The 15,489-nt window shown below is 40.5% G+C and overlaps 1 protein-coding gene across 2 annotated transcripts in view; it reads right to left on the minus strand.

The window, feature by feature from the left end:
- Positions 1 to 15,489, minus strand: part of KIF24 (kinesin family member 24) — a 73,765-nt gene that overhangs the window by 15,921 nt on the left and 42,355 nt on the right. For both annotated transcript variants that reach the window (XM_077761889.1, XM_077761888.1), the window contains exons 6-8: positions 12,562 to 12,649; positions 4,024 to 4,145; positions 3,051 to 3,156 (exon numbers count right to left, since the gene is read on the minus strand). In XM_077761889.1, the coding sequence (XP_077618015.1) occupies positions 3,051 to 3,156; positions 4,024 to 4,145; positions 12,562 to 12,649 (316 nt within the window). The remainder of the gene's footprint in view (positions 1 to 3,050; positions 3,157 to 4,023; positions 4,146 to 12,561; positions 12,650 to 15,489) is intronic.

A 15,489-nucleotide genomic window follows, 5' to 3' on the forward strand; every position in this document is an offset into this window, starting at 1 on the left:
GAGACTTCAGTTCTGGTCAAAAGGACTTAGATAATATTGAGGGGCACAGGCAGCACTGTGCAGCTGCAAAAAGGAACAAGGAAGGTCTCTATACACAACTGTATAGTGAGCCCCAGAATCCTGGTCAGGGAAAAAAGCAAAGTGTTTACAGTATGCCACCCTTTTTCTTCTTCTTCTGACAATAGGGTGGAATACAAATATATATATATATATATACACACACAAATATATATATGTGTATGTGTGTGTGTGTGTATAAAGTAACTTTGCAAACAGTATTAGGACTATACATCCCTAGTGGGACAACTTAAGAGTGAAAAGGAAACTGCAAAGAAATCTTAATTTGAATTCAATAATCACATTATGAGTAGTGTTAGCATTATTTTGAAATAGATATATAATGAAGCAGAGCAAATAAATTAATGTTAGCAACCAAGAATTCTAGCGTAAGAGAAAAGGGAAATATAAATTCAAAAAAGTTAACCAAAACCCTTGTAATCTTAATTTTGATTTATTAGTATGAATCCCTGATCTACCTTCCCCTTTCAAAAAAAAATCTATTTCCTAGCTCTGTCCACTAACCTAGTGGTATTAAGCACCTCTAGCACCCCTTAATGGTCTCTAAATTCCATTTCCTTCTAAAACCAAGACTTGTTGAAGAATTGGCTGATTTAAGGTCTGGAAAAGGAAATGTACAAGAGGAAATGTACAAGATGAACCTAGATTATCTTGTCATGCCAAAAGCCAGGAAGCTATTCAAGACTAAGAGGGCTGGTCAAAAAGACACAGGAACATACTTGAAAATGCTCCCGCTGGCCAAATATGTTCAATTTAAATAGCAAAAACTGATTATAATGAGTTTATAATAACACAGAAAAATAAACAAAAGTAAATAACAAATTCATTGGTCATGTTTACATTACTAGGACACCAATCATTCTGAAAAATAGTAAAGGCAAAGAATCAAGAATTTATCCTGTCTCTACTGTATGAACTATATTTCAGAATAATCAGTTGAGGAAAAGTTCTTTCCAGCTAATAAAGGAGTATTAGAATATCACCATTTGGAATCTCTAATAAAACAACAGATACAGGTGATGCTCATCAATAGCTGCTAAAGCGATTCAATGAAAAAGTCTGATAGGAAGCTATTCTGGACAAATTAAGTTGACAACACTGGAATTTTTCTCAATTCTTAAAAAATCACAAAAAGAGACAACCAGACATTCTGTACCTCCTGATGTGCTGCTATAGGAAGTCTAAAAACTACCCATGAATTCTTGCCAAGAAAACAGAACCTCAATCACATCAAGCTTCTAGAACAGTGCTTTCCCAATAGAAATGTTAGGCACAAGTACAAACCATACATGTAATTTGTTTTTTAAAATATGAAATTATTTTTTATTTATTAAAAAAATGTTTTTAATGTTTATTTTTGAGAGCGAGAGAAATAGAGTACAAGTGGGGAAGGGCAGAGAGAGAGAGACAGAGGGAGACACAGAATCCAAAGCAGGCTCAGGGCCTGATGCGGAGCTTAAACCCACAAACTGAGATCGTGACCTGAGCCAAAGTCGGACGTTCAACCAACTGGGCCACCCAGGCGCCCTGAAATTATTTAAGTTTATTTATTTTGACAGGGAGAGAAAGAGAGAGTGAGTGAGCACTCACAAGTGGGAAAGGGGCAGAGAGAATCCCAAACAGGCTCCACACTGCCAGTGCAGAGCCCAACATAGGGCTCAATCCCATAAAGCGAGATCATGACCTGAGCTGAAATCAAGAGTCAGATGCTTGACTTACTGAGCCACTCAGGCACTCCAGATTAATCTTAATTATATGTTATATAATTCAGTACACCCAAAATATTATTTCAGCGTGTAATCAATAGGAAAAAATATTAATGAGATATTATGCCTGCTTCAAGATCCAGGGTGATCCAGAGTCTTACACTTAGAGCATATCTCAATTCAGACTGGCTACCTTTGAAGTGCTCAATAGCCACATGTGGCATAGTGGCTACTATATTGCACAAATACAGACCTTAACCACTTTACAGAAAATATATAGAGAACAGAGTACCATGTTAAACATCAACATGGGGATGCAGTCAACCTAATCCAGAATGCAGGAAATCTTATAGGACAAGTACTCAGTTTTTCTTGAACAAATACATGGATTTTAAAGAGAGAGAGAGAATGGAAGAACTGATATGGAATAAAAGAGACTATGAGAAGTGATCCAAGGGTCCTGTTTGCATCTTGAATTGAACAAACCAATTGTGAAAACACATTTATGGGACAACTGGAGGAAGGATAATATTTACTAGATAATAGATAATATTACATGATTATTTCTTTAGGTGTGATAATGGCATTGCAGGTATATTAAAAAAAAATAAGAGCCCTCTTCTCCTTGAGATAATGAAATGTTTGTGGAAGAAGTGACAGGATGACAGAATTTGCTTTACAATAATCCAACCAGGGGAAGGAAAGGGTTGGTTAGATTTTTCACATGTTGAAGCCAGGTGCAAGTATTTGGGGGGTCATTATATGATTTGTTCTACTTTCATATGTTTGAGAATACAATCTAAAAATTTGATGAGAGGGAGAAAGCTTACTTAAGTTAACCTTTCAGCAGCTGTAGAAATACTGGTCAGTTCCTTTGCTGAGAATCTGACTGGACAGGCTCCATCTCCAACCTTGGAATTCCACTGCCAGACTCTAAGATCACGCCCTTACTCTGCGGATTCCACCCACACCACCCTCACCCACTCTGGCTGCATGTAAAGAGGGGCAAAATCTCTCAAGACGGATTTTTAAAGAATTATTTTAATGTTTATTTTTGAGAAAGAAGGCAGAGGGGAGAGCCAGAGAGAGAAGGAGATACAGAATCCGAAGCAGGCTTCAAGCTCTGGGCTGTCAGCACAGGGCCTGACGTAGGGTTTGAACTCATGGACTACAAGATCATAACCTGAACCACAGTCAGAAACTTAACCAACTGAGCCACCCAGGTCCCCCTCAAGAAGGATTTTTAGATTTTTTCAAACAACTTACAGCCAGAAGACTCTGGTTTATTTCTGCGCCTTCCATCTTTGTCTGTCTATCTGAGTCTCGGGCATCTGCTGCTCTTTCACTGCCAGCCAAGTCAATAAAAGAGATCCTAGAGAAAAGACACAGCAGGGATAACTTCATTGGGGCTTTGGTTTATTTTTACAACAGTCAGCATTTTGTGGCGGCAGGAAGAAATCAACACTGGCCCATCCTCAGGAAAGAAAAGACATTACTGTCAGCTTTCCAAAAGTATTGTAAGATTCTGATATGTCAGCTGTTGCTGGCACTTGTTCACTCAGACACTTCCGTTGGTTTTAATCATTTGTCAGAAAGTATGACTAAAATTAATAAAACATTCTTCCCATAAAGCTAAATGACTACAATCCAAGTCACGTATGTGACCACTTAGGCAATTAAATAGAAACTTCTGTGGGCTGCTTTCCAGCCAAAAAAGAAAAAAGAAAAGAAAAAGAAAGGAGAAAAAAAGAAAAGAAAGAAAAGTTTAAAAAAAAAAAGAAAGAAAAAGACTCATTACTTGGAGGTGAGATGGGCTCATCCATCAGTGTGGCACAGGTTGCTAAGATAGCACCAGAGAAGCAATGAATGTACTCAATTGTCTTATGCCTTCTTTCAAGAAGGATAGATTAATTTTCTCTACCCCCCCCTTTTTTTTTTGGCCTGTAAGCTGAGATGCATTTCCTACTATTCCTTTGCTGATGCTGTGTTTCATGTTAGAAGCAATCAATGTCCCTTTTAATAACTTAGGCTTGACCAACAATAGGTCATTACTTCATGGTTAATCAACTGATGGCACTTTAATACAATGATTTATTTCAGTGCTAACAACTCTACTCTGTATCTCTGATATTTATTAAAAACTCCACGGTGGCGGAGTGTTCTGTTGTTGGTAACACATATTTCAAAGTCACATTAGGGAAAGGCAGACAATGCAGTTCCTTGCATATTTCCAGCTCACCTGCCAAATGTCCTCTTGGCTGAATCTTTGATCTGAATTTGGATGATAGCATGGGAGCGGGAGGAGTCTGCATTAACTCCAGTGGCCCCGGTGCTGCGCTCCTTGCTGCCTTTCAAAATCACCTGAAAATCAAATCCACAGAGTGAAATATTTCTTATTTCCCTAAGAAATAAAAAAGCCCTCCGGTTTCTAAGAATTGGCTGAGAGCAATAGAGACCAGGCATATACCTTTGTCCATACACTGCAGTTCCCTTGTATGCAGAAATCTGCCTAAACATTAAAACATACAGAGTAAGTACCCAACAGCAGTGCAAACAATGTGGAATACTAACCTTGGGGGAGAACATTTAATAGCTGAAGAGCTAATTTACTTCTTGATCTCATAAACTCTTTTTTATATCTTTGATAGATTTAGCCTGACTACAATCTCCAGGGCATGACTTGTCTCCAAAGCAAGGTCCCATAATACCCATCTATCTTAGTAACTAAAGCAAAGGACAAAAATGTGTTATCACAGAATGACTAATACACAGAGCAGAAAAAGAGGGAGAAAGAGGCAGAATCCCAAGCAGGCTCCGCACTGTTAGCCCGTCAGCTCAAAGCCTGATGTGGTGCTTAAACTCACAAACTTCGAGGTCATGACCCGAAATCCAGAGTTGGCTGCTTACCTGACTGAGCCACCCAGCTGCCCCTAGAATTGTATTTTAGAATCAAATTTAGAATCGTATTTTAGATACACTCATTTTGTAAACAGCTTGCTAAAAGTGTAACAGGTCTATCTGATGAATATTTTTATAAAGAGAAGAACCTATTAACTTATAACACTGGATTACCAACTGCAGAGCTAGTATGTTATTGCTAATTAGAATCATAAGAGGAGAGCAGAGCCCCTTACACTGGGTGTGGCAGATGCCCCTTCCCCGCACTGCTAACGAAGCTCGAATGCTGGCCAGGCCACTTACAGCACGTCTGTAACTGAACCACCTAGTGCCACTTACAGCACGTCTGTAACTGAACCACCTAGTTCAAATGTACTTCATCCTGACCTCTCTCCTGTCACTGACTTAATGTGTACATATACTATAATGCCAGGATGATGTGTAATGTTCTTTTTATCAAATTTTTCTTTTTTCTCTATTAGAAAAGGACAACATGCTTACTGTGGGAAACTTGGAAAATGTAGGAAAAGTATCAAGAAGAAGATATATACCTCGCATAATCCCAGAGTTAAGATTCTGGTGTATTTCCCTTTAGTTTTAGGGCTCTCATACCTCTTTTTGTTTTTTTGCTTATTGTTTTTGGTCTTTTACAAGCCCCATGAGGAGACAGTTGAGATCTTTTAAATCTCTACGTTTATATAAACAATATGCTTGATAAGGGAAGAAATACAGGGAAGATAGTGACTTATCTGAGGTCACATAGGTCAAATATGGTCAGGCTAGGGATAGAAGCCAGGTGGCCTCCAACACGTGTGAGAGTAATGATGACAAAGAGCTGAGAAAGGCCACAAGGCCAAACCAGCTAGACACAGTGGATATGGACAGACGCTCAGAGGATGGTTTGTGGTTCACCCCAGGGGAGTGAAGAAAGATTGGCTTCTGGGGTTCTGTTATAGTTTTACACTTGGTTATTCATGCACCTTGTCCACCTTATCCATCATGATCCTTTAGGTACCTGTGAGTAGGTCTCAGAAAACCTAATGTGTTGAGGATACCTTTCCTCACTAATGCCTTTTAGGGAAGGCCTGAAGGGATTTCTGGTTCTGGTCCGGTTTCCTCAGCTACAGAATCACCATGCCTTTCAGAAACTGAAATAAAGCATCTGAGCTCTGAGGAGTAGAAATGACTCAGTTTGTGAAGATCATAAAACTTTTTTAAATGTTTTTATTTATTTAAAAAAATTTTTTAAGTTTATTTTTTGAGAGAGACAGCACAAGCAGGGGAGGGGCAGAGAGGTAGAGAGAGAATCCCGAGCAGGCTCTGTGCTGCCAGCATATAGCCCAACACAGGGCTCGAACTCACGAAACTGTGAGATCATGACCGAAGCCAAAACCAACAGTCAGATTCTTAACCAACTGAGCCATCCATGCACCCCAATGTTTGTTTATTCTTGAGAGAATGGGAATGAGGGAGGTGCAGAAAAGGGGGACAGAGGATCAGAAGCAGGCTTCATGCTGATAGCAGAGAGCCTGATGTGGGGCTCAAACTCACAACCTCGAGATCAAGATTCGCATGCTCCACTGACTGAGCCACCAGCCAGGTGCCCCAAGAACGAACATCTTTGTGTAAACTTCCAAAACTTTTATTTCTTTTCACAAATGTAAAACAATCAGAGTTTCATGGTGAAATAGACTTTACAGATCAACATGAGACTCCATGGGCTCCCGAGTACAAGTGAACCAAAAAAGAAAAAGGAGAAGAAAAGGGGAAAACAGAATATTTGGGGGGAAAGTGCAAGTATAGGAGCCAAGCAAAAAAAATGCAATCAACTTAAAAATCACTAGGCTTCCTTTTCCTCTACTACCTCCTCCTCCTCAAATTCTTCCTTCCATAACTAAAGTCTATTGGGCAAATTTCTAAATCTAGGTCCTTTAGACAAAACGTGTTATAGGAGTAGCGAAATGGGGACCTGACACCAAAGAAACTAAAGACAACTGCTGAATTCTGTTGCCTGGAAAACATTCAGGGACATTATTAATAAACATTATTGATAAGAACAGATGTGGCACATTGAGCGAGTGTCACACCAACCATTTTCTGTATGTTATCTCATTTCCTCCTCTATCATCCAACCCAGTCATCTACTATCATCTGCATGTTTCAGGCTCAGAAAGGGAAAGGACATGCTGAAGGATATATGGCACCAGGACCTGCTCTGTATGATTATAAGGCTTTAATTACTATGGTTTCTGCGCCTACACCGAAGGAGGGCTAGGAGCACATTAGCAGCATAGGCGCTGTGTGCCGAGTAAGTCTCTATCACTGGCATACAACTGAGGCTCATCTAGGGGAAGCTTTTGCCATGTGGGCCTCTGCTACCAATTACAGGCAGGGCAAAGATAAAACATGAAACAGGTTTATGAGAAGTTTGAGAATGGATGCCCATAAGCACATAAAACGGCTATCGAAATGACTTAAAAATCTGTAAATCTCTACAACTGAAAAAATACTCATCAATTCCCTGACAGAAGAAATCTTGATTCCACAACTGAGTACTGTGAGGAGTCAGCGTGTCCTCTGTAAAGGCAGGGAGGACGTGGTGTCTGCATTGTTAAGACCAGGTAATAAAATATACTTGAAGGAGATAGTTCCTGAAGGAAGGACAATCCTGCGGGGAAAATACGGCTGCTAGTTGTGCAGGCAGGCACGTGGCCACATCTGAGGGAACCTGAGGGTGATTTGTGAGGGTGACACTCAAAGATGACACTTGTGGGTGACACTTGAGCAAACACATGGGTGACACCCGAGTGAGCATGGTAAAACCTGAGAAAGTGCAACACCTGAGTTAGCAAGTGCTGTTGTTTCAATAAATGTTTATGAGGGTATCCATAATTTATATCAACTTTCCACCTTGATCTCAGCTGATTTCTTGTACACCATCATATATGTTACAGACTGAAAGTACTGATGGTGATAATGAGATAACACACTAACAAGAAATTTCTTTCTGCGATTTTTTTCTTTTTTTTTCGTTTTTAAGAGAGAGAGAAAATTCGAGGGGCAGTGGGGTTTTGGGGGGAGCATCCCAAGCAGGCTGGCAGTCAGCACATAGCCCAATATGGGGCTCAAACTCATGAACCATGAGATCATGACCTGAGCCTAAATCAAGGGTCGGACGCACAATCAACTAAGCCCCTTCTTTCTGCTTTTCTTAGGAAAGATTTTTTTTACTCCAACCAGCTTTTTTCTTTTTTTTTTTTTAATTNGAGAACAAACTGAGGACTGATGGGGCGGGGGGCGGGGGGGTAGATGGGCATGGAGGAAAGATATCTTAAGATAGAGCAGTACCATAAACTCTTCCAAAGGTAGAGGGGGTGATGGGACACCAGACTGCCCATTAACACAATTATGGCCCATACCTAAGGAAAAGGGACTTCCTCCTAAACGTTTGCTCCTTTCGCATTCAGTTGGTTTAATCTTCAGGGATAAAGGCATCATGGGCAGCAACTCTCCTGTCAAATGAAGGAAAGGCTGGGGGATGTGGGGGCAAGAGAACCAGAGTGAACAGGAGTATAAGAAACAATTTCCTTAGGACTCCACAATGGAGGGTGCTCTGGACAGGTTAAGAATGGTCACAATCGGGGCACCTGGGTGGCTTAGTCGGCTAAGCATCCGACTTTCGCTCAGGTCATGATCTCGCGGTTCGTGGGTTCGAGCCCCGCATCGGGCTCTGTGCTGACTGCCAGCTCGGAGCCTGGAGCCTGTTTCAGTCTGTGACTCCCTCTCTCTCTGACCCTCCCCTGCTCACGCTGTCTCTCTCTCTCTCTCTCTCCTAGAAATAAATAAAACATTAAAAAAAAAAAAAGAATGGTCACAATCTCAGGGTGCCTCGGTGTTTCAGTCGGTTAAGTATCTGACTTTGGCTCAGGTTGTGATCTCATGGTTCATGAGTTTGAGCCTGACATCAGGCTTTCTGCCGTCAGTGTAGCATCCACTTCAGATCCTCTGTCTCCCTCTCTCTTTTCCCTGCCCTGCTCATGCCCTCTCTCTCAAAAATAAATAAACATTACAAAAAAAAAGAATGGTCACAATCTCAGGGAAGCCCCTTCAACACATCCCACAAACTTGATTTTACAATTCCTAGAAAGGGGCCCTTGGCTCTTAAGTAACTGTAAAATAGCCACACTCATGTGCTATCCTCAGATTTTTTTTATCCGAGGACTCAAGAATATAATAGTCACACAAATATGAGGTCTCAGCCCTTAAGCAAAATTTACTTATTTGTCCTAGGAAAAGAAACTGTCAGAAAAAGACATCAATGGTGGGCCACCCTGCCATTTCACACACCCAAGTCTTTGGTGTATGTTGTGAAGTTGTTTTAAAGTTAGGTCTTGCCAAATACCTGGCCTGTCCTTCTAGCTTTCTCTCTATGACTCTAGCCAGGCTTGCTACTAAAAGAATAAGAATGATTACAATGGCTGCAGACTGCATGTTAGAATCACATGAAGAGCATTTAAAATAACATCTACTTTCATACATTGCTACTGGGAATGTAAAATGGTGCAGCCACTTTGGAAAACAATTTGGCAGTTCCTCAAAAAAGTATGACCCAACAATTCCATTTCTAGCCATAGACTCAAGAAAACTGAAGACATATGTCCACACAAAAACTTGTACATGAATAATGCTCACAGCAGCATTATTCATAATAGTGGTTTCTATAAAAGTGAAAACAACCTATGTGTCTATTAACTGATGAATGGATGAATAAAATATTAATAAGGGCAACTAGGTAGCTCAGTCGATTGAACACCTGACTCAAGATTTCAGCTCAGGTCATGATCCCAGGGTGGTGGGATCAAGCCCTGTGCAGGGCTCTGAGTTAAGCATGNTATTTAGCCATAACAAGGAATGAAGTACTTATCTGTGCTACAACATGGGTGAGCTTTGAAAATATGCTTAGTGAAAGAAGCCAGAGACAAAAGGTTGCATACTGTAGGATTCCATCTATATGATATGGCCAAAATGGTCAAATCTATAGAGATAGAAATTAGTGGCTGTGAGGCCTGGAGGCAAAGGAAGTATGGAGCATCTGCTAATGGTACAGGGTTTCATTCTGAAGTGATGAAAATGTTCTGGAATTAGATAGTGGAGATGGCTGCACAACTTTCTGAATATACTTTAAAAACCACTTAATTGTGTATTTTAAAAGGGTGATTATTATATGTGGATATTTTAATTAAAAAAATTATGTAACACTGAAGCATTCACTTTAAAAAGGTGAACATTATGGTATGTGACCAATATTTCAGTTCAGGATAACAATATCTACATGTGGGCCTGACCCCAAGAGATTCTCATTTAATTGGCCTCAGAGGGACTCAAGTAAGCAATAAGACACTGTGGTGAAACTAAAGACAAGCCACAGAATAAGACAACATGTTTATGACACAAATAACTGACAAATGACTCATATCCATATATACACATCAGTAAGAAAAAGACAGACAACCCCAAAATAAGGGAATGACCCTAACTGGCATCCCCCAAAGAGGAAACCCATAAGATAAATTAAAAATATGAAAACCTATTCAGTTGAATTCTCAATCAGCAAAATGCAAAATAAAACTACAATGAGACATAATTAAACAATTCCAGACTGGCATAAATTTGAAAAACAGGAAGTGTTGGCAAGCATGGAGAACAATGGGATTGTGCTCACGCACCACCTGTAGCGTACATAGCTTTGGAAAGCTAGTGAAGTGGAATATGTGCACATCTTTACAACAAGAACTGTACTGGATTACATGTACAAGGACATTCATAGTTACGATGTTCAGAATAGTCGCCAAATAGAAACAACCCCAACTGTCCATTAACAGAATGGTTAAGTTATGGTATAGTCATATGATTGAATACTATATAGGAAATAAAAACAAAACTACAGCCATATGCAAAAACATAGACTGAACTCAAAAGCATAATGGTGAGCAAAAGAAGACAATACGGTGTGATTCTATTCATTCAAAGTTAAAAAAACAGCTGCACACTAAGTAATATAGTTAATGGATGAATACATAAGTGGTAAAACTATAACGAAGAACAAGAAAGTGATTAGCATAAATGTCAGGAGTATAGGGGACTGTGACTGGCAAGTTGTACAGGGGTGTAAGGGGTGCTGAAATGTTCCATTTCTTAATCTGGGTAACTGATTATGAAGGTGTTTGTTTCTTTATACTATATTATACAATACACATTTAGACTTTGTGCATATTTCTGTACAGGCTATTTTTCACAATAAAATGATCTAATGTAAAGCCAGGTTGAGGACCACTGCACTGAAGGAAGATTCAACAAAAATATATTTGTAAAAAAAAAAAAAAAACTATTTGTAAAAAAAAAATACTTNATTATTTTATTTCATTTTATTTTATGTTTATTTTTTTGAGAGAGAAAGAGAGACAGCACCAGTGGGAGAAGAGCAGAGACAGAAAGAGACACAGAATCCGAAGCAGGCTTCAGGCTCTGACAGCTCAGAGCCTGACACGGGGCTCGATCCCACAAACCGTGGGATCATGACCTGAGCCAAAGTTGGACGCCTAACCAACTGAGCCACCAGGTGCCCCCCAAAATTAATTATTTTAAACCATTAACACTGGATATCTCAGTAGGGAGTGGGGAGCTGTATATAGTAAGTTGGGGGTGGCCTTTATTCTTCTATCTTCTTACATATTTTTGCAAGGTTTATATCTAATAATGACCAAGTATTAAGAGATAGTTTTAAAAAAATTTTTTTAGCTTATTTATTGTAAAAGAGAGAGAGAGAGAGAGAGACAGTGCTCCTAAAAGATAACTTTTAATAAAAGATTTCGAAATGCCTTTGGAAGGATATACAAAAAAACTAATAAAACTAGTTGCCTCAATTTGAAAAGGGAATGGTAGGGGTATTTTTGTTGTATATCTTGAATTCTGAACCCATGTGAAAGTATTAGCTGTTAAAAAAATTTTTTAGGGGTGCATGGGTGGCTCAGACGGTTAAGCGTCCAACTTCGGCTCAGGTCATGATCTCACGGTTCATGGGTTCGAGCCCCACGTCGGGCTCTGTGCTGACAGCTAGCTCAGAGCCTGGAGCCTGCTTCAGATTCTGTATCTCCCCCTTCTCTCCGACCCTCCCCTGCTCACACTGTCTCTCTCTCAGAAATAAATTTAAAAAGTTAAAAATTTTTTAATTCTAAGTAATTTCTATACCCAATTTGGGGCTCAAACTCATGACCCAGAGATCAAGAATCACATGCTCTACTGACTGAGTCAGCCAAGTGCTCCTTACCCATTAAAATTTTTACTTAAAAGTAAGAATTTTTCAGGCTGCCTGGGTAGCTCAGTTGGTTAAGCATCCAACTCTTGATTTCAGCTCAGGTCATGATCTCACGGTTTATTAAGTTCAAGTCCCCATATTAGGTTCTGTGCTGATAGTGTGGACCCTGCTTGGGACTCTCTCCCTCTCCCTGTCCCTCCCCTGCAGTATCTATCTGTCTGTCTGTCTCTCTCTCTCTCAATATAAATAAATAAACTTAAAAAAAGAATATTTCTCTCCAGCAGCTTTTCCTACTACCATAGAAATACACATTAGCAGTCTGTCAAAGTAGCACAAGAGTAGCCTCTCATGCACGAGGTTCCCCCTCACACTCCATGGCACTGAGACAACAGCCCTGTAGAAAAAGGAGCTGTATCCTCTTAGAGGACTCACATTTTACAAATGTGAAGTAGCATGCTTGTCATGGCCCTCTGGCTAAATTTAAGTCCATTACTCTTGCAAGATAGCAAAATGAATTCTTTCCCTGTACTCAGGTTGCTACCGTGGGGTAATAAGAAGAGTTACCTCCAAGAGGAGCTCCACACTGTCCACCTGAAGCTCTTGCAGTCCCACTATCTGTACCACGTGCTTGCTATCTTCTCTTGCAAAGAGCCTGCAGATAAAAGAACAACGTTGGTATGGCAGACCTGCTATAATGGACTATGTTCTTGCCTCCCCAGAAACATTCCATCATTTCCCTGTTAGGTAGCAGTTCTGTTACTTGAGCGAAATTGATGCGTATCCTCCCCAACCGCTCGTTCACACACCTCCTGACCACAGCCCTGGGTTTCAGAGATGGTCCTTGACTATTGTAAACAAATCAACATCTTTGGCTACAATTAAAAGAATGAACATATAATCCAGACCTATGCCAATCAACAGATGGTATATTCCTGGCTTCAGTGATTGGTTCAGGAGCGGATATGGGATCTCTGCTGGTCCAATCAAAATAAAGTCCTTGTCTCTGGCTGTTACGTGCCTGGGGGTGAGGTGGTGATGCTGGCTCTTTCTGGAAGTCAAAGTATGTGGCTCTGGGAGCAGTGGCAGCCACTCTGTATCCACTAGAGGGACTGTTTTGAAAGCTAACATCATAGAATGTAGAGCAGAGAGATGCACAGAAACTAGGTCCCTTATAATATCCCTGAGCTGCTAGAGAAAACAGGCCCTAAAGCCTGATTCTTCTCCAGGCTTTCTAGTTATAGGAGCCAATGACTCTCCTAAATACTTAAGCTAGTGGAAGTGGAGTTCTACTCTATTTCCAACATAAGGAGTCTTCATATATCTTCAAAGGGAGGAAGGAAGAGCTGGTGCTGTAACTGAATTTCTCAGGCCCATGTATAAGGCTATGGTTTATCATCATTACTAAATCAGACATATCAAGGGGCATGTATTGAATCTATCAAAGAATCTAAGATTATTTTTCTTTCTTAATAAGATACTGATTAAGGTTCAGAATGGAATTCCACTTTATAGCCAAAAACGGAAATGATTCTCTCAAAAATTTTTTCTTAGTTTTTATTTCACCCCAAGTTTCCAAATTTTTACAGAAGGATGGGAGGAAAACAGCTTCACCAATCCCCATGACCTATCAGAAAATAACTCTATTAGAACAGTTAGGCCTCTGGAATAAAAGAAGGATCAAGCTTTCAGAGCTCTCAGGTCATTCCTAAACATACTTTGCTAGGTCCTATGCCCTGAGCTCACCCCAGAAAAGTTCCTAATGGACAGCCCAAAATGTACTGCTAGATTTTTAAATCCTATCAGCCAGAAACGTATTTCTATCACTTTCTACGCAAGGGTATAAAAACAATTTATCCTCTACTTTAAGAGTTAATTTGGGCTGGGGGGGAGCTAGGTGGCTCAGTTGGTTGGTTCGGCTTCCCACCTTGATTTCAGCTCAGATCATGATCTCACTGTTTGCAAGTTCAAGCCCAGAGTCGGGCTCTGTGCTGACAGTGCAGAGCCTGCTTGGGATTCTCTCTCTCCCTCTCTTTCTGCCCCTCCCCTACCTCTCAAAACAAATAAACTGAAAAAGAATGCAAATATACAGGGCAATATATCTGAGTAATTCACTAAAGAACCACACTCACAAATAACTAGATATCCTGACTGTCCCTTGACCCAAAGAAACCAACCAACAAACCAGACAGACACACATACACACACAGCACAACAACAGCTTTTATCCTCATGCCAACTGTTCTTTAAACAAAGAAGACTTCAACTACCTGCATTTTGACCTCAAACTTTCTAAAAGATTTTCATTCCAGTGTATCATACTCTTAAATTTGGGAAAAGATCCTGCAGGCAAAGCATCCCAAGAAGGGAACCCAAACCACACTCTCAAGCAATAAAGGACTGCCCTGAGCCAGCAAGACCTTGCCCATGATTGGCCTTAAGTCAATGATCAACTTGACTTTACTGCCCACCTGCACGAACCCATGGAACTTTGTCCCACATTCTCTTTATATAAACCTGGAAGTATTTTCAGCACTTTGGAGGCAGTCTTTGAAATGTTAGTCCACTGTTTTCCTGGTGTTGGTCCCACTGAACTCAATTCCTTTCTTATTTCACCACTACTTGTTTCTCTGCCTTTTCTTTGAATTTTGTCAGTGGCCACTGGTTGAACCTTGTCTGTTTGGGATTTGGGACCCTCAGAGCCAGAAGCTCTTGCATCTCAGTGCCTGGTTACCTTCTGACTGGAAAGGACTCCTAAGTAAGAGTGTTGGGGTCCGGAAGAGAAGCTGTGACTGAGCTAACATGAAGCTTCAAAACAACAAAGAGAGGGTAATAAAGAAAAGCAACTCTTCTCCAAAGCAAACTCAGAGCAGAACCCTCCTTTATCTGGCAGTTGCTGTGGCAGGACCAAATCCTGAACACCTGTACATTCTCTGAATTGTGGCATACCCGAAGGTCCCCTTTTCTTTGGAATAGTCCACAGATGGTGGTCTGCCTAAGCCCAGTTGATGGCCTCTCCAGTTTCACTACTCAATACTCATGTGGGAAACAAAGGCAAGCTGAGGGCAAAGTACAAGCTAACACTGGTGGCTCATCCTGCCCCCCCACCAAGGTGGGATTTGTCAGACATTCCTCAGGCACTCCTGGCTGCCCAAGAACAAAGGAAAGGGAAAAACAAATGGTTAACTGATAGAGATCACTGTCATGCAGGACAAGAGTTTCCATCAGTTTGCAACTGTCTTAATGATTTACAAGAAAAAAGGCAATCTCTAGAAACCTATAGACTCAATTTCCTGGAGCCCTAACATCATTCTCCCCTCCACAGGATAGAAAATCATATATAATCAGTCAGTCTTTGCAAGGCCAGTGAAGCTCTGACCATGGGTGGTGTCCTCATGCTTTAATAAAACCACCTTTTTGCACCAAACACGTCTCAAGAATTCATTCTTGGCCATCTTGACTCTGGACCCCAACACTTTAAACCTCATCACTGCT

The sequence above is a fragment of the Crocuta crocuta genome, unplaced genomic scaffold (assembly GCF_008692635.1).
Source record: "Crocuta crocuta isolate KB4526 unplaced genomic scaffold, BGI_CrCroc_1.0 scaffold204, whole genome shotgun sequence".
NCBI classification, from domain to species: Eukaryota; Metazoa; Chordata; class Mammalia; order Carnivora; family Hyaenidae; genus Crocuta; species Crocuta crocuta.